At 40.0% G+C, this 19,319-nt stretch overlaps 1 protein-coding gene across 15 annotated transcripts in view; it reads right to left on the minus strand.

Annotated features, from left to right (window-relative positions):
* Positions 1-19,319, minus strand: part of MYO1B (myosin IB) — a 135,746-nt gene that overhangs the window by 38,874 nt on the left and 77,553 nt on the right. For all 15 annotated transcript variants that reach the window (XM_040069302.2, XM_058421289.1, XM_040069303.1 and 12 more), the window contains 8 exons: positions 17,142-17,246; positions 14,147-14,193; positions 11,419-11,482; positions 3,346-3,444; positions 2,869-2,972; positions 1,764-1,911; positions 971-1,089; positions 156-242 (listed from right to left, as the gene is read on the minus strand). In XM_040069302.2, the coding sequence (XP_039925236.1) occupies positions 156-242; positions 971-1,089; positions 1,764-1,911; positions 2,869-2,972; positions 3,346-3,444; positions 11,419-11,482; positions 14,147-14,193; positions 17,142-17,246 (773 nt within the window). The remainder of the gene's footprint in view (positions 1-155; positions 243-970; positions 1,090-1,763; positions 1,912-2,868; positions 2,973-3,345; positions 3,445-11,418; positions 11,483-14,146; positions 14,194-17,141; positions 17,247-19,319) is intronic.

Consider the following 19,319-nt stretch of genomic DNA (forward strand, 5'->3'; position numbering starts at 1 on the left):
GAGAGCAATTTGTTGAGCTGTGATACGGTTATTTGTGTGTAACAGTGTACAGCCAGGAGAAATTAAATTTGCAAATACAGTTTTACTGTCTGCTTTAATTTAAAAGTTTTCTATTGACTTTTTTTTGTTTTTTTACAAGCACAAAGCAACAATACCTTAATGCTCTCATTGATCCTGGTAACAAGCCAGGAGAACAGCCGACTGTATAAATTCTTAGCCAGAGCATCACGGGCATAATAAGCCTAGAGAGGAAAAAAAAGAAGAAAAATGTTATAAATGCTGGGCTAAACCAAACATTATCCTGGTGCTGAACTGAATGAAAGGGGCTATGAACCGAGTGAAAGCAGCACAGGGAGCGCTGGCTATGCCCAAGTGGGCACAGGAGCTCTGCCCCTGGCCACAGGCTGGCTGGAACAACACCCAGGGCACTCCAGCTCCCTTCCTGCTCTTCCAGCTGCTCACTGACGGCTCACATCATCCCCCCTCCTAATCCTAGGCAAAGGGACCGGAGCAGCTGCAGCTGGAGAAGCCACATTCCTGCCAGCCTGAGCTGATGAGACCCAGGTGCCAACCGCCCGGCCCCGCAGCGTTACGGGGAGATGGATTCACACGGGCAGCAAAGGTTTTCCAGCAGCTCAGGGCACACAGCTCACACGGAATTACAGCAGCTGCCCTGACTGGAAACAGTCTGCCACAACACTGGCAGCACGTGCTTTGTGCAGGACTGCTTGTTTTCTCATTCTTTGCAACATTTGCCCATCTTTTGGAGGTGATTCACACGCAAACCCAAAGCACCCAGTATCTCTTAACGTTTAGAAGCCACTGAAGAAAAAAACCCCACTTGTGATTGTGATTTATTCAGTGCAGCCTTTTAGTTGTGGTTTTCATTGGGGTAGTTATGATTTAATTGTGCAGAATAAAATTGCTATTTAAAATGATTCTTGCCTTTTAAATCAGGACCTCTTTTTACCTGAGCCACATTTAGTGTTGTTGAAACTTTCTCTTGTTTGGCCTCAACCGTCCTGAAGCTGAAAGCTCTCTCCAATACAGACTGGTCTATACCTGTCAGCTCGCAGATTTCCTTGAGTTCTAGCAAGAAAAAGCAAAGTGTAAATACAGTGAATCCTCCTTCATCATTGCTTCTTCCTCCCCAAAACTACCAGCTTTTAAGAAGTGTGGTATTTTCCCAAAACGCTCCTCAATGGAAGTGTTCCCCATTCACACTCTCTCTCCACCACCCTCCCAAGCAAAGTTTTTAAAAATATGCACAGCGCAAGGAAACAGAGCTACGGGTTTTGACAGCACTTCCTGTTCACTTATTTTTGAGAAGAAACTTTCCCTCCATTTATAGCAGACTACTTTTCATCATGAAAAACTTTCAGATGAAAATGAACTTTCAAAACACATCAGCTGCAAAAATATCACCAAATTAATCTGATACTAAAGGCAGAGATATTGCAAAAGAACAAAAATCCTCCACTGCAGAAAAAACAAGCAGCTACATAAAGGCACAGAACCATTTAACATTTTAGAACAAAGTGCTAATAAAGTGGGGAAAAAAAGAAGAAAATAATAATTTCTGGAATTTCAAACAGAGCAATTGAAATTGCACAGAATGCAGCCCATGGTTGCCTGAGGGTGAGCTCTGGAAACAATCTAATTTAATTCATATATAAGGATATTGTACGTCTGCAGAAACGACAAAATTAATAATGACTTCAGACAAATTATTGGCTTTCCTCCCATCACTAATCTCATCTTACCATTTTTATCTTTGATTTTACTTTCATCTAGGCCATTTGCACGAGATTCAGGCTTAAATTCGATATTTCCCAATTTCAAAACGGCTGCCACTACTTCAAAAACCGACTGTGTTTCATGATCCATAAACCCGACAATCTGCATTGCATTCTGGAAAGGGGACAAAAAAAAATTATGAGATAAAAGCATCTACATTTAAACAGATCATACTTGAAAAAAATCACCTTTTATCTGCGTTAATTACAAATGGTTTATGAACACTTCTGCTATGAAAAGTGCATGGTATAATTCCTATGCTAAGATAAGTAAGTTTTTTAGTACGCAAGAGGTGTGAAAATGGAGCTGGTATCCAGTCCAGTCCACTTCTAGGACTCATTCAGTATTTGGGTTTCTGACACGCTGTGCTTTTTTTAGCCACTTAATTTAGTTTGTAACCCAACCCAATTTTTCCCAGACAAATGAACAGGTACTCCTGTCTTCTCAGACCAGTCACTTTTAGAATCCATATTTGCATACACTGAGTAACAAGGTCCTGTATTCATCTTGTCCCTGAGTACAACCAAACTAAAACAGGACAGCAAATCCTCTTGAGAATCATTCTGATCCTCTTTTTCTTGGTCAGCATCACCTGGTCCCTGAGGCTCAGTCACTGCTGTCCTAAGCCACTACAAAATATAACTTCTCCCAGGATCTGACCAAGGCATCTGGGCTTTTTCTTCCCCCCTTCTTTTATTTTCTTTTTGTTTGTTTGTTTCTTTTTTTGTTTGGAGGAGTTGTGGTTTGGTTTTTTGGGGTTTTTTTTTGTTTGTTTGGGGTTTGTGGGGTTTTTTTTGGGGTTTTTGTTTTGTGTTGTTGTTGTTGTTTTTGTGGGGGTTTTTTGGTTTTTTGTTTTTTCCTTTGGTCCTTTTTGTATTCTCATAAGAATACTCCAGAAACTTGACCCTATTTCCTAGTTGTGTCCATGTTTCCCTGTGCAGACATGCATGAAGAGTGCCAGCACTCGGAAAAGGTGTCCCTCCCAGCCTAGCCCTGCACGAACAGACAGACCAAGGGCCATGAGAACCCTGCACTGTGTTGAGTGCACAGCCAGCCCCTGCTCCTTCTTACCCTGACTGTTCTGAAGTTTGAAGCATCATCCACTCCATTCACTCTGGCAGAATCAAGGCCCAGGTAGTTGTATCTGCTGAAGTCCCTCTCCAGCTTGAGTTTGCCTAATAAATCAGATAAAAATACCATTAGTAACAGCATTCTTGTTAGTAGCAATTTTATCACAGAATCAGCACTGTCAGGAGAATAGGTTGTTATTACTGGATTTTCTTCAAGGATCTTTTAAAATTATTAGCCTTCTGAATAAGAACAGGTTTTCAAATTTGTTTCTAATACATTGCTGAACCCATTCTGACTCAGGTATTTGGGTAATATCAAAGCATACGTGGACTTCAGGCATCACCAACGATGCTACCACCAATAATTTGAAAAATGAATCAATATCACACTTCCCACAAAAGATGATGTGCATGGAAAAATAGCACATTAAATATAAAGAAAACTCTTATCTGAACATGGCACAAGGGCAACACTTACAGAGAAACTCATCCGATGCACCAGACAGGATCTGATAGAAAATGTGGAAGTTTCTTTCACCCCTTGGCTGCTTAACAACACGAGACTTCTCTAGCAGATCTAAACAAACAAACAAACAAAAATCTCGCGGGTCAGGGACAGACTGCTGGAGACAAACCCTTTAAAATTAATATAACCCTCCATCATTCTCTACTTCATTGCTTTATATCACCATCAGCAAACCAGAAGATGGTCAGTATCAACCTTATCATAGCATATCATGTATCTCCAACATTTCTTTGAGCTGGGGGCAAGCCCAGTGCTCTGGTAAAGGCTGCAATCTGTGAGCCACTAAGAAAATTCAGGTCAGGGAGGCAATGTGTTCAAAGGTTGTTAACTGACTCACAGTACCACCACAGAATTAAGATTTGGTAAGGATGACTCTATGGGTGAAAGTTTGAAGAGGGGCAAAATGTTACCAGGCTAAGCACAGGAAAGATGGGTAAATGAAAAACGGAGACCAAACAAAGCATTTAAACTGAATAATCTTGCAGCACTTTGTGATCCTCAGGTGTATCACACTATGAAATCGCTCCCAGTGGGGCTGACAGAAGCTCCATCCTGATACACTTGAAGTGAAATGGAAAAGCAGCACTTTGAAAAGCCTCACTGCACTGATGGAGTAGCTTGACAGGAAGACTTCTCTCAGTGACAGACACGTTCCTAAGCCTTGCCCACGAGGGCAGGAATCCAGGCAGGCTGCATAAGCAGACTGACTTGTAACACCTTGCAGCCACTTCAGACTCAACATCGTATTTACCACAGAGGTGGCGATTCAAAGGATGCTCAGCCTGCACTGCACTGGAAAGGCTGTGGTTCACAGCACTCCAGGGGAAGGAAGAGAACACCTGGACAGGTACTAGTGTGACCTGCTGGTTTTGTACAAAACTTATGGTGTTTTCTTCTTTTCACACTAGCACAACTACATTTTTCCACAGAGCAAACACATAATTTCCATGTTTTTCTCTTAAGCTACATACAGTCAGTGACATGGAGATACCCAAAGCCTCATTCCAAGCACACAGCGAAGGAGCTCCCCCTGCACCTACCGCAACACAGCCCCACATCTCTCTGAGACTGGGGGTTAAGTACTCTAAGCCTGTGCAAGAGGAAAACTCCCAAAGGGAACTGTCACTCTTCAGAACATCCACAAAGTGAGATGAGGTTTCACAAAGGTGAGACAGGGGAAACACCAAGTCATTACATGTGGTTCACACTTCCCCTTTGCTGGAATACCTGAGGTGTATTCTACTACACCTTTTCTCAGATTCCCCTTCTGAATGGTCTAAAGTAACTTCAACCCACAAAATTACACAAGTTTTTGGAGTCCCTCGTCTACCTAAACTCCAGCGAGTCAGGTTCAAAAATTACTTTCTGCTCTAATAATTAACCAGTGACAACAATACAAAATTCAGACAGTATTATTAATCTTCTGATTGGCTAATAGTAGGACAAGTTTCAAGTATTTCCAGGCTGAGAGAGGCTGATCTCTCCCATCCAAGTGTTAGTACTTGGGCTAGGAAAGGCAAGGTGAGCAGCAGGCAGTTCAGAGCCGTGCTGGCTGCGAAGGTTCTCCAGGCAAGTGTTGGAACATATCTCAGCCAAATTTAATCTCAAAAAAAACAAACAACTTCAGCTCCCACAGTGGCTACACACACTTCAGGAAATGGCTGTATTCTCAAAGGATATTCAAGCAATGTGGCTTGGCTTATTTGGGTTTAAAAATATTCTCCTTATAAATTTACTCAAATGCTGTCATAAAAGCCCAGCTACACATCCTGACAAAATATTGTATGTAAGCCTTCTAATTTACATGCATGCCTTCAGCAGATTAAAAAAACAGGTTCCTGTATGTATGTAAAATTAGTTATGTTTAGGAGGATAACAGGGTTTTTTTCACCAGTTTATCTTACCTATATATTTTTAGAAGCAACAAAGTTAACCAATTCACAATCAGTTTTCACAAGTCCTAACATCCCATATTCTGTCAGCCTTCATAACTGAGGAAAAAAGCAGTCACTGTCAGAAAATCAGGTATTTTCCTTAACAAAGCAGCTGCTGCCACTTCTTTTTCAAACCTATGTTCACTGGTTTTGGTGGGGTTTTTTTTCCCTTTTCTTTCTGTTCATATGCAGACTGAAATCAGACTTGTAGGACAGATCCAGACCATCTGCCCACGTCTTCAGAAAACTCCTTCCCTCTGTTTGCCCTAATTAGCATTTTAATAAATTGATCACATATCTTTTCCTTAATGTAAGCACTGCACTGGCAGTAACTTTTGTGTGAACTCCCTCCCACCAGACTGCCAGTTCTGGGGCTCAAACCCTCCAGAGAGGAAAGGCAAAGCTGCACCTCGGCTTGCTGCATGTGGCCCCTGGGTGATTCTGCTGACAGCGGAATGTGTGGACAGATGGTGCTCATCTACGTGAAGATCCACAGAACCAAAAACCCCCCAAACCCTCTCTACATTACACTTTATTACATGGTCTATGTGAATTATGTATAGAGGCTATACAGAATTGTCAGGAGAGCGCATACAAAACCACATATGGTGTGTGTACGGGTTAGGTGAGATTTCTGCATTATCTAGCAGTGCTTCTGCTTCAACGGGAATGTTTAACTTGTGGCATGCACCAAAGCAACAGGAAAAATTAAATTGCTTTGGAAAAGTTCAACCTTGGAACTTCTGTCCAATACCCATCAATTCAGATGACTCAAAATCAAGCTACAGGCCTCGGGTTCTGAAGATTTTTTTTGTTATTCCTAGATATCACTGTTTAAATGCAAGAGATCTGTGTAAGCACCCTGCTAAACAGTTCAACTTAACATAAAAGAAAGAAAAAAAAAGGAAAAAAATCATTCTGATTACTTCTGCAAACTCTAATTGCAACTAACAACTTTACAATTTTTTTGTTTTGTTTTGTTTTTTTGTTACTTGACCCATGAACTCAAGTGATGCAGAAAAATTTAGGATATCTGTATTTCTCTAAATATACTAGAAGTCAAGTCAACATTCAAGAAACAAGTAAGTAAACAGTAAAACCAAAAAATGACACTACCTTGGTACCTTCTAAATCATCCAGGAGGAGTTTATTTTAGTCATAGTCTCTTCAGCTGGCCATGACCAAGGAGCCTCTTAACGGCTCAGCCAAAGTTACAGAACGTGCTCTGGTCACAGCAGCTTATTTCTACAGCCACACCACATTTTCTCTTTTCCTACCTTGATTATCTAGCTGCCAACAATAAAAGTCACTGATTAAAAAGTTTCTTATTAACTTTTCCCTATTATTCCCACCAAGTTCATAGTAACGCTCTCTTGGATAAACTGATCCATAATTGCGTCAGGCAAAAACTACTACATGGGCAGTATGTGCATTGACAACAACTCCATAATTTTAAGTGTTAAATCCTCGCTGCTCAAGCGATGAAAGATGTTTAAAAATGAGCTAATCAAAATGTTTAATATAGTTTGAAGTTTGCTTTCACAAACTCTTCCTAGTTTAGACAAAACCACTGCCTAAATGGTGGCAAACGTGCTAAGAGGAACACCAAGAGAAATGTTGCAAAAAGTGAAGATTTAAAACAAAAAGAAAATCAACAACAATGGGTATCTCTTCCCTAAATGTCTAATTGTCCAGTTTGTGCAATATTTCCCTAAGCAAAGGAGCTTTCCAACAGCAACCACATAACAACTCAGGCTCTAGATTTCTCAGTAAGTGGGTAATTACTTCTGACTTTTAAAATTAACAAACAAGCTGTAAAAAATAATAAATTGCAAAATTATCACTTTGCTAGCTTTAAAAAAATTGTTGCCTTAGATTAAACATCATAGATTTCTTTCATGCTGTTGTTGGAAAAGATGGCAAAACAGGGCCCTTTCTTAATCTCTTGTTATTTTAACTCTGAAGACATTGTGCTGGTTAAAAAAATGGCTTTTCCAGATCAGGCATTGCATATCCTTTACTTCTCAACCTGCACCAATGTTGTCTCCTAGTTAATCATTAAATCACTGAAGGGCTTAGGCAGATCAGGAAAGATCACCTAATGCTAAAATCCAGGTATTTTTCAGCAGGAAATTCCAGGTGAAACATGAAAATTTATGACTTACAAAAATTCAGGGAAAGATATTGGGAGATCCATGCTTTTCAAAAGGTCTAAGCTATTGTAAGTGTGAAACATTTTGTACTGCACAAAACCCCTTCAGCCATCAAATTTAGTGTACACAAAACCAGTGACAAAACTAACAAACCAAGTGTGCACGCAAACAGTGCCTTAAGTACAAAACAGATGCAGCATCTGTGGACAAAGAGTCATAATTTAGAGCTGAAAAACGCTATTGCAATTAGCACCTATTACTTCAAAACCACACATACCTATTTTTATATAAGGTACCTATTAGTCTGTAAATACAGGTGGAAAAGAAACTACCACTGTCTTCTGTCTCATCCTCACTAGCAAAGCAGTTACAATAAATGGAAAACTAAGAATAGTATTGATCTTTTCCGCAATTTATTTCCACAATATTACACCCAGCTGAAAGCAACACTCCAACACTGCCTTTACTCATAAGAGCTCTGGGAAAAAAGAGCCCTCTGAGTGCATAAGTGCTGACAAGACCATCCACTGATTGTAAACGCCCCGCAGGAGGGCACAAAGAGCAGACACACCTCAGCCTCCATTCAGAGAGAGAAAATATAAATGCCATTTACCTGTCTGGAGTTGCCCTTTAAAGCAGCAGCACACCTTTGAGCAGGGACTGATGTTTGCTGCTAAACAGGGATGGGATGCCTACGGTCCCAGGTGGCAACACAGCAAGGGTCTCATGTTCAGCAATGCTCACAGGAGCAGTCTGGATTTCCTGACCCCATGCACATGGAACAGGTCACCTGCGAATGGATGGGCTGGCTGGCAGCAGGACTGAGCACCTAACCTGGGCTCCAGCATCTCCCACTCATTAAAAAATGAGCTGGGATCTTCACAGAAAGCAAACAAAGAGGCAGGAGAAACAACTCGGGCTTACAGCACACCTCAGTCAGCCTCCTTCACCCTCCTACTCACTCCAACACCTGCTGGCGGTGGATCAAACAAATGCCACACATGCTGCCTTGAACTCCAAGGGGAAAAAATCCTGACTGCAGAAAAATACTTAAAGTTTGCATAAATCACAATCATTTCAAATTCTCCATTCCCGATTTCTTTTCATGACTGTTCATGATGGTGTAACAGTAAATCAATTTCCCTGGAAACCAGCGCAGTTGGAAGGTCTGAGCTGCCATACGTGAAATGAGACTGCACAGCTTTAAAGCTGCTCAAACACAACATTATCTTCGCTTCGGGTACATACCAGTTCTGAATTTATAGATGCCACACATCCCTTCCACTTCATTATTTCCATTCTGATTTTACTCAAAAGGTTTACCCCTCTGTTTATGGCACGTTAAATGTTTCGCTGGACCTTCCCACTGGCTGCAGACTGGACAGGGCAGACAAGCAGTGTGCACTGTCATGGTAATTTCCCCTTCTAACTCCATCCTGGGCAAGGTTCACCCCTGGGTTAACCCCTCTAATCAAGAAGCAGGAGCTCATTGAAGGGCAGCAGGAGAATGGCCCAAGGGAAGGTCACAGCAGCATCAGCCACTCCTTGAAGGGTCACCAGAGGCAGAGCAACCAGCCTTCCACAGAGCTTCACAGCATTCCAGAGCAGGGCAGAACAGGCCATTCCAAAAGACACCTTTCGGCCTGATGGCTCTCTGCTCATCCACACCAGCCTGATAAAATTAGTGCCTTATCTTGCTTACCATTCTTGACACCAAAATAACCTAGGTGTTTGCTCCGAGCTACTCGCAGTATGAAATACATCTTAGTGAAATAGGCTGCGGCACAAAATGCCCATTACCTGAACTGATGTTTGGAAATCAAGCGGGTCAGAAACAATTATTAAAGTTTAACTAAAACATTATGATGCCATCTTCCAACAGACAGTCAGAAATTAAAGAATATTTATGAATATTTTCATGATCATACTTCCCCCTTTTTAAGGAGAGGAAACATCAGTGCTACTTGACTTCATGTTTGATGAATTATGAAGACAATTCCTGATTTTGACTTAAACCAGCGTAAATTCTGAGCGGTGTAAGAGAATTTAGGCCCCCAATATCTTCAGAATGATGCTACCTCACAGAAAAAGAAATGTTTGTGTTGCAGTGCAATGCTACAGGGGTGCGGAAAAGATATAAGTCAGCACAACCAACTTGCTTTGAAAATGCAGAGAATTTAAAATCTCATTTAAAGAGAGAGGGATGGACTACCAAATTTTGCAAGTGTTTAATCAAAGATGAGGTATATTAACATGCTGCTACAGGAACTCAGTATTTGCCTGTGACATACCCTGCCAAGGATGAGGCGTTTCATAGTTCAACAAGTAACATCTTTTCCACAACAGGGCTTACATCAGTTCTTTATTCTTAAATTGAAATTCATCTCCTTGCTATTAGATATTTACTACATGTGACAAGACAGAAAGAATGCCTAAAATAGGCATATTTTATTTTATAAGCATCCAAAAATATGTCTGCCCTTTGATACATATGTCATCACATCATTACAATTACATGTAATGTTATAATTACACCATGCAGAGATTGATGGGGCAGATAAACTACAGAGCAACCATTTGGATTGCTTTTTGGTATGACACAATATCTTAATTACATGACTCAGTGCAGTCCTTTCAAAGACAGACTGTTAAATGTCCACTCTTACAAAAGAGGGTTCATTTTTATGTATCTTTTTTTAATGCGAAATAAAAAGAAACAAATAACAGCCTTTTAGAACCTTTTTGTTCACATTTGGTTATTATGAATATATTATGTTTGGCTTCTAATTTTGTTGACTGGCAAATGTCAAAGCTAATAGATAGCCATAAACACTTATATAGTGACTAATTTGAGTTTCAAGATCTACTCTGTCACAAAAATCAGGCTCTTCAGGCACAGTTCCAAAAGGTGACCTGGTCCAGAAAAAATGCCTGCCCTCTGAAAAAAAACCAAAACCTACATTTATGTGCAAAATTCCTCACAGTGTTTTTAAAATGTTTATGTTATACATGGAGAGTACAGTTCACCTTGGGTGAGTCTCATTATTTCACAACCAGTAAAATGCCAGCGGTGTCAAAAGTCACATCTTTAGAAGCAGCGATGAATTTGGCTGAGGGGAAAGAGAGGTCAGGGCTAGGTCAGTGACACCTAGTATAGTCACTCACTGCCCTCTTCCTCCCCTTTTAAAAATAAGAAAACCAAACAAATATGGTTTTATATAGCACTGATGAGGAATTTATTTTAAAAGCTGCACTTAAACCCTCAAAAGAAAAGCAAGTCAAAGCATTCTGGGCTGCCTTCGGTTCCCAAACTTTTTCTTCCCAACAGAGAGCTGGTCAGAATTTCTGAACTGCTACAGGTGTCACAAAGCAAGCCCCAAGGCCACCTTTGCATCTCTAAACTCAACAGCTGTTCATCCTCTCTCATTATAAACCTTTTCCTACACTTCGAGGTGTATAAATTTGTACAGATGGCTTTGGTTCCAAGTAAACATACTCATCTCACAGTGTCCAGCACGCTGTATCATACTTGCAAATTACAAGACAGCACCTGCCACAAATACACGACCCATCAAACCTAGTAACACAACAGATTCCAGGGATCTGAGGCTAAAAAAGACCCTCAGTTATCCATGTGCATCTGCCATCAGCTCCAGAGACAATATACAGACTCACACACATCGCTCAGTACATTTGAAACAACTCAGTAAATTCAGTGCTCATCCTTCCTTCTTCAAGTCTGTTTTCACTTACTCTAAGGTACGTTATTCAGCACCACAACAGCAATAAAATTAAAAAGCAGAATTTATCACATGATGGAAAGAGATTCTATTAGATTAACACAGCTGATCTGTTCAATAATTTAACCATCTTCCTTTCTACACATAACACTTTAATCTGTGAATATACCAATAACTGATATCAAAAGCAATACTCACAGTTGCTTATTACTCCCCCAAGTGGGTCACCCTTGAAATCAAACTCAATATCCATGTATTTTCCCTGTGAAAGCAACAGATTTTAAGATTATAATTTCTGTTTAAGAAAAACTGCCCAAGACATTAAGTTAGTGAGTTGAAAGCTTAGAAGAGTGATCTGACAGCCTCCTGTCAGATTTTTGAAAAACAGAAAAATACGCAAATCTTCTAAGACATTATCACAGCCAGGGATTTTTCTGAATTAATGGGGTCTGTAAAGCACCCCAGTAACTCGCCCAGTTCCTAAGGTTCCATGAAGAAAGCGCACATTATACAAACTTCCATCGGAGTGCCAAGAACACCAAGCAATCCCTGTAGCCGTTCAGGTGTCGCCATGCTTATTTACTGAAGGATGCAGGAAGAAATTATCTTGCAGGCAGCCTTCTTTTCCTCACTGGGAGCTGTGGGAGCGTGAACCGAGGCAGCTGAAGGAGAGCCGCTCAGTCTGGCCCGGAGCAGCGGCTGGCAGCGAGCGCCGCTCGTAATCGCGGGACGTCTGTCCCTGAGCGTGTGCCTGCCTTGTAAAAGTGATGGATTTTTCCCGCTGAACTCTTTCCCTTGTAACTCAGGAGACCAGAGGCAACAATTAACGGGCTGTCACCGCACAAGCGATTTCAATCCCAGCCGCGCTGGCGCGGTGCGTTTCCTTGACTTCTGCTTGACTTTTCCACATCACAGAAGATCACTCCGGTCTTTGGATCATTTTAATTTATTTGACAAGTGCTTAATGTAGTAACAGCTACATTTCACAGTGACAAAACGGACAGACTGTGCAGAAAAGGGAAAAGCAGCACTGCTCGTGTTGGCAAGGGTGTTGAGAAAGATAAAAGCTGCTGGTAGTAATTCAGCCAAATCCCACCCTCTGGCACATACTGAACAGAGGGCACTGCTCACTCTGAGGGGGCCGAGGCACTGCCACAGGCTGCCCAGAGAAGCAGGGCAGGTTCAGGGCCAGCTTGGACAGGGCTCTGAGCATCCTGGCCCAGAGGAAGGTGTCTCTGCCCAAGGCAGGGGGGTTGGAATGAGATGGTCTTTGAGGTCCCTTCCCTCCCAAACCTAAGATTCTAAGACAAAACCAGCACATTGAAAAGCCTTGTGTTTATAGTTCCTTTTTCACTGCATTAGGAAGAGATTGGGTTTTGTTTATTTTTCTATTTTACTTTTTATCACAGAACATAAAAAACCAAGCACTTTACACTGACTCACTCAAAGATACTTTTTAATTTACTGGGTATTTTGTCAAGATTGGCTTGACTCTATACAAACTCTATTTCCCTTCTTGTACTGTCTCATTCAATGTTAATTCTGAGCCGATTCAAATTTCAGAGATAAAAACATTAAATCGGACAATAAAATTTTTATTTCCCAAGGATTGGGTCAGCTGGGTGTTTCCAAAAGTATTTTTAGCTCAGTGTTTATAAGCAAGGACTTGAAAGGCAAAATAGTTGTTAGCTCCACTTTATCCTGGAAAGTCTCCCGCACTCTCCGTTCATCATTTCTGTAGTGTCATGTCTGATAATTGCAGTCTTCCTACCCTTTCTATTAAAAAAAAAATCAAAAATCTCTTTAAACAGGTGTCCCAAATTTTGACCCTGCCTTTGTGATGAAGACCCTTTGCTCTGTCCACAATCAGAGGCAATGAGCTGCAGAAGGAGCACTCATAGACATGTGGAACATCATCAACTCTTAAGAATTAGAAGGGAAGGGGAGGAGAGGAAACCTCCCAAGTGGAAAAAAAGCCGCTCTTCAGTCTCACGATGTCCAGCACCTTTATCCATTTGCTTTAACTCACAGCACACCATTCTCCCAGTATATCGATTTTCCTTCTCTTGTCAACTTCACACATCTCATCTCAATATTACTCTTCCAGACACAAGTGAGGAAATGACAGAGTTGTAGTCAGCTTTCTGATTTTAGCAGGAGAAACTATGATAAGTACTCACACTTCTGAACCTCTCAACTTTTCTGCTTTTTCAACTGTGAATTCTGATAATTTGTCATTCAGTTTCATGCCCCCAAAAAGGTTGAATTCAACTAGTTGATTACAAAGAATTTAAGCAAAAAAAAACCCCAAAAAACATTACAAATGTTCATATTAAAGCTAAAGTTGTAAACATATTTTGAAACATTAGAAAGCAAATGGGAACCTAAAGTAGTCATTTTAACAAAAAAATGTATACATATGAATGGAAAACAAGATCACATGGAAAGATCTACTCTCTTAGCAGACCAGTTGCTGGACACGTGGTCTCTGACACTAAACTCACCAGTGCCAGAAAATTAAAGAATCCAGCTGCACTGTAATTATGCTTTCATCCGGTCACAGGCTGCCACTTCCTAATTTTGTTTTTTTCTTTTTTAGCCTCTACTTTGATATCCAATTGAACTCCATGCCCATATCATAACCCAAGAAGATTTCTGGCAAGGAGGCGAAACATCTTTTAAGAGGCGTCACTAACTGTGCTAACACACTGTGGATGGAGACCATGGCCCCTTGTACAAAATGAAATACTGTTTGTTGCTGAAGGTCTTTACCTTCTTCAAACACCACGGTCCTAAGACAGCTACAAGAAAGCTCCCCAAATTCTTCCTTCCCTCTTTACGGATGCCTTGATTGTTGATACATGGTAAAACAAAAGTAACCAGCAGCACAGCACGCTCCTCAAAAAGGACTGAAGAAAATACTTACGAATCTAGAGGAGTTGTCATTCCGCACAGTTTTCGCATTGCCAAAAGCTGGAGGAAGAGAAAAACAAATACAACAGGCAAATCTGTCAGTAAAAAAATTATTTCAATGCTAAAATATCTAGGTCTGCTTACATATTTAAAGGAATTACAGGCTTCTGAGAAACAATGCCCTGTTCATTGTATGGGCATCAGTCCCTGTGGACAGACTGCGACAAGCATGATCATAAATGACAAAAAACCTATAAGAAGTCCAAAGAAGTTTTGTCTCAACACCTTCCTTGTTTAAAAAAACTAAAGAAAAATAAGCAAGAGGAAATAGCTCCAAAACAAAACTGTACTGATATTAAGTATACATCTTTGGGGTTTGAATCAACAAAGCCATAATTTTATTACCCAGATAACTTTAAATACAGGAAATACGTCTTCATTTCAGAGAAAGAAATTAATCCTAATTCCCAGAATGTTAAAAGCTGGAGGCCAGAAGTGAGGAAATTACAGAATGACACTTAAAAATTGTTTGCATAGGACAGTTTAATCAATGCTTTGAAATGGATTTATTTACACCATTTCAACTCATTAATCCTACCTCTAGATGAATATTCATCAGCTGAAATAAGTCAAATTTACTATGGAAGTTTGCCTTAGCCTGATCCAAACTATCTTTCTGAATAGTTTGGTTTGAATTTCTTTAGCTCAAGTTTTATGACAGTGAAAATTCTCTGAGAAAGGGCTTCCCAGGGTGACATTCAGGTGGACAAATCACCATCCCAGAACATGGGCAGGACAAGAACTCAGACTGGAGGACAATTTAAGCTCTAAACCTCACACATTGTCCAAGCACATGGAGTCAAACAGGAGTGTCCCCTCCATCAGCAGGTACAGCACTCCTATTTCCAACAAGAGACTTTATTTATCCCAGTATTTGTTTACATAGCATATATATATATATATATATTTATATATATATTTAATTTTTTTCAAAGATCAAGTCAAGTCAATATTTTTTGGACAGAAATAAATACATGCCTTTAGGCTTTCACAAACTTGCATGAGTAGACTTATTCTTGACCAAAGAACTAGAGCCAAAATGAAAAGTTTGTTGATCCTAAAGGCCAGGATAAGTGAAAGAATTGTTTTTAAAATCTTTATGCCCTGCAATAAATCATCTTTTCAACAACCAGATCTCCAAGCTGCATTTTCTTAAACACAGTGCTGAACAGTAAAGCCATTTATAACTGCATGGAGTCAAACACAAATGTTCTATTATAAAGTATGAGACACATTCCTTAGTTTTCCCTAAAGTTCATTGTTTCTAAAAGTTAATTTACAGTAGCAACTGTAGTTTAATAAAAATAATCCCATAAGATAAATTATGCATACGTAACATTTATGTCATTTTCTTGCACTGCAATTTGACTGAAACAGAACTACATAACCAGAGAAAAATAAATCTAACCACAAATGCTTAATTTCTGTCTAAAACCCATATAAGCAGCCAGGCTTGCCCAGTTTTTTATTCATTATGGAGTAAGCCAGTGTCCAACCTTCCAAAAAGAGTTAAACAGGAATTACCAGCACATCAAGTAGAACAAATAGCACCTTAAAATGATAAGGTGCTGTTCAGTAAGCTCAGCTGATTCCTCTTACATTAAAACAAAGCTTCACAAACCAAAAAGAAGTCAAATGCATTTGGCAGTCCCTGGAGAACGATGCAGCTTTGGCAAGAAAAGCCTTCGTACCTGACATGCCATTTCTGTCTATATCTGAAATCTGCTTCCAGAACAGTGATAAAACAACACAGCTCTTCTCTGTGAACCCAAAACAATGGAGGGCTGCAATCCCCCCATTCAGCTTTAAGGGGAACACAGCCTGCCATCACAGAAAGGCTTATCCCGCAATTCAATTATTCTTAAATGTCAACATTTCATCCTTCCTTTGCAAGTCTTTGCTTACAGTTTCTGGTTTGTGTACAAAGACCATGTTTTAACCATCCAGTTGCCTACTGCTCTCTGCCCAGTTTCTTGCATTTTACTTTTCCCTCTGTTCTCACTTGCAGAGTCCTTGTCCCCTACAGAGTCCAACTCATCACATATAAACAAGGTAATAAACACAATGTTGACACTCAACAGTCTTTACAGACACCACATATGATCTGGCCATAATGCAAAATTGTCTTTTGACAACCGACTTTGTCTCAGCACCACAACAGCTTTGAAAATTCTGGGAAAGACTGAGCCAGGAATCGGCACAATAGATCTAAATAAGTCAATGCTAACCAAGGAACTTCTGAAGGCAATTATTAGACAATGGGACAGAACTGCAAGCTTCGCAGAGCATATATGCTATCTCCGGGGGAAGGGGGGGGGAATCCTGTTTCTGGCAGCCAACATCTTTAAATTAAAATTACTAATTAAAAAAAATAAAAGTCTTTCATGGGAGAGCAGGAATGGCAGTTGTCAGGAAGAACAGGCCAACAGTCACCAGACCCAAGAAACAATAAATCTCAGGGAACAACAGGCATGCATATGGATTGGCTTAGTTTTTTCCTAAGATCCATTTCTTCACCTTTTTTTTTTTTTTTTCCCTAAAAGAGAAATAATGTCTTACAGAGGTTGTTTGTTTACTAGAGACTATAATAATATGATTTGGAAGGAAATGAATCAGAGGGACTGAAGTCAAGTCTTTTGATACAGACTAGCATTATCAAGGCAGGGTTAAGAAGGGTAAGCCCCCCGAGAGCAGCAGGAGGAGGCTGGGAAGTATGACCTAACTTCCTGAGCTTTTCCTTCACGAGGGAAACCATTTTCTTCTCAAGAAAACCAACAAAGAGCTGGAGAAAACCTTGCAGATGTATTCACATAAAGCATCTCCTATGGTTTTGGACCCCAAATCGCAACGAAACACCCCTCATCAGACACAGTTTTCCAAACCAGCCCAGCTGGAACACCAGTACACACACAGGTAACATGCTCACACACACTCTGTGAGATTCTTACCTTCAAGGACTGGATTTGATTGCAAAAGTTGTTCTTTTACTTGATTAACCTCTGCCCCTTTTCCACACACAGCAGCTACATATGACATGACAAGTTTGCTTGCCTCTGTGGGGGAGAGCCAAATAAAACAGTGATAAGCATTGGCAAAAAGGCCATAATATGATTTTAAAGAGTAAATCTCCATCACAAATTCTCAATGCCAGACAGGAACTGTGAGCACATTATTTCGGTTTTCTTCTGCATTTTTGTACCATCTGGAAATGCAGAAGGAGCATACCCTGCTCTGAGACCCATGCCATTACATCAGCAATTCTCTTGATTTAAATACCTAGAGCCTCTACCCAAGCTAAAAAAAAAAGCCACCACTGGATACAGCACATTACCTGCTCCTTTTTCATTTAGCCTCAGTTAAGAGGCATTCTTCAAGGGAAGAACATTATCCCCTGCTGACACATTGGAAATGTTTTCATCTAGCCCGAAAATAAACAGGCTCGGGCAGCTTCAAGACAAAATTCAATCAGTTTATATCATCAGATACACAACAAGTGCAAACATACAATGCTTGTACACATGTAATTGCCACTCTGATCTACAGAGCAGAATAACTGCAACATCACATAACGTGCTGCAGTCTGTTTGAAAGTAAAACCAACAGAGAAAGCAAAGCATTCATTTAAAGAATAAAACTAATTTGGAGGTGCTTTTAAGAAATTCTGGAACCATTTTTGGACTCCCTGACCTGGGTTCATAGGGGTGTTAATCACACATGATAGAAAGGAAGATTAGATAATCCATCCAACCCTTATGTATTTGCTGGTCAGGAAAAAGCAGATGGAAAATTATTTTGTTTATAAAGGGAGTCTGTGATGGTTACTATGATGCAAGACAGTGAAATTTGAGGCAATATCGGCTGATATACAATGTAATTACTAACAGCTGGAAACTCTATCAATTCAAGACCGTGGTCATTAAAAAAAAACATTACATTACATTTGTAACAGATCTTCCAAAATCTGTTACAAATTTAAGGGTCTCATTTCAGGAAAGAGCTGACAGATGAGACGTGATCCCTTGGATTTTGATTTTTCTTATTTAACCAAATTGGTTTGTTAGCATTATATTACTATCACATGTTGTATGGGAAACTGAGCAAACATGCCTCACAGGAAGCAAGCAGGGAGCAAAAACTATAGGTGTGTGTGTTCAGAAGATGTTCCCATCTCCTCTGTTTGTGCCTCAAACCCAGCTCTCCCCCTTTTGACGCTGTTCCCTTCAGAGCCTGGAATTTCCAAATTATTCATGTTGAAACTTTTCCTAAAACAGTCAACATCTTTAAGCACGGGCACTCAATCACTGAGGGAAACATGCACTGAAGCAGCAAAAAAGCTATTATAATATTTTACACACAATGACTTCAATACGGGCTTTCAATATCAGCAAAAGAAAATAAAGGACTTTTTTTTTGTCAGGAATTCTGTTTGGCCCAAGAAAGACATCAGGAAGGGAGTTATCACCCTAATATTTCAAAACATTTAAATACACCCCTTGTTCTGGTGATGCACATGGGTTTTTTTGCCCAATGTTACTATCAGTTAACAGTCAAAACATGCAGAGAAACAAGGACAAAATTGGAAGTAAATAAAAAGACCCAACTGATGACAGTTCAGTTTCAGTTCTTCCAGCGCAAAAGTGTCAAATATTCTGGCTACCAAAAATTAAAAATACAGTTATTTAGTGTATCTGTACTAAGAAGTTTGTTTCCTTAACTTCAGGATCTTCCTACCCTCTCCACCCCCTATTTTGTACTTACCTTTATAAAAAAGGAATAATTCATATTATTTCCCATACGGCTGTAAAAATTACAGAACCGTCAAAATCTCTATACAAATCTAAATCTACTGTTTACATATAGAGAAGTTCAACAGCTCAACCTCTGATTCCCCCTTCTAAATTAATAAATCAATAATATGTGTTCCTCAGTTGCATGAAGTGCTTGATAATTAACAATTTGTGAGGAAATCAAGACATTAAACACCACCAGTACAGGACTCTTTGCTGAAGTCTGAACTTCCAGACAGAACCTCAAATAATCATATTAATGAGAACTTAGATTTTTTTAATCTACACCTCTACTGAAGACATTTTCCCTGTCATCAGACTGTAGGTAAGGATTGCAAG

Source organism: Hirundo rustica, chromosome 7 (genome assembly GCF_015227805.2).
Source record: "Hirundo rustica isolate bHirRus1 chromosome 7, bHirRus1.pri.v3, whole genome shotgun sequence".
NCBI classification, from domain to species: Eukaryota; Metazoa; Chordata; class Aves; order Passeriformes; family Hirundinidae; genus Hirundo; species Hirundo rustica.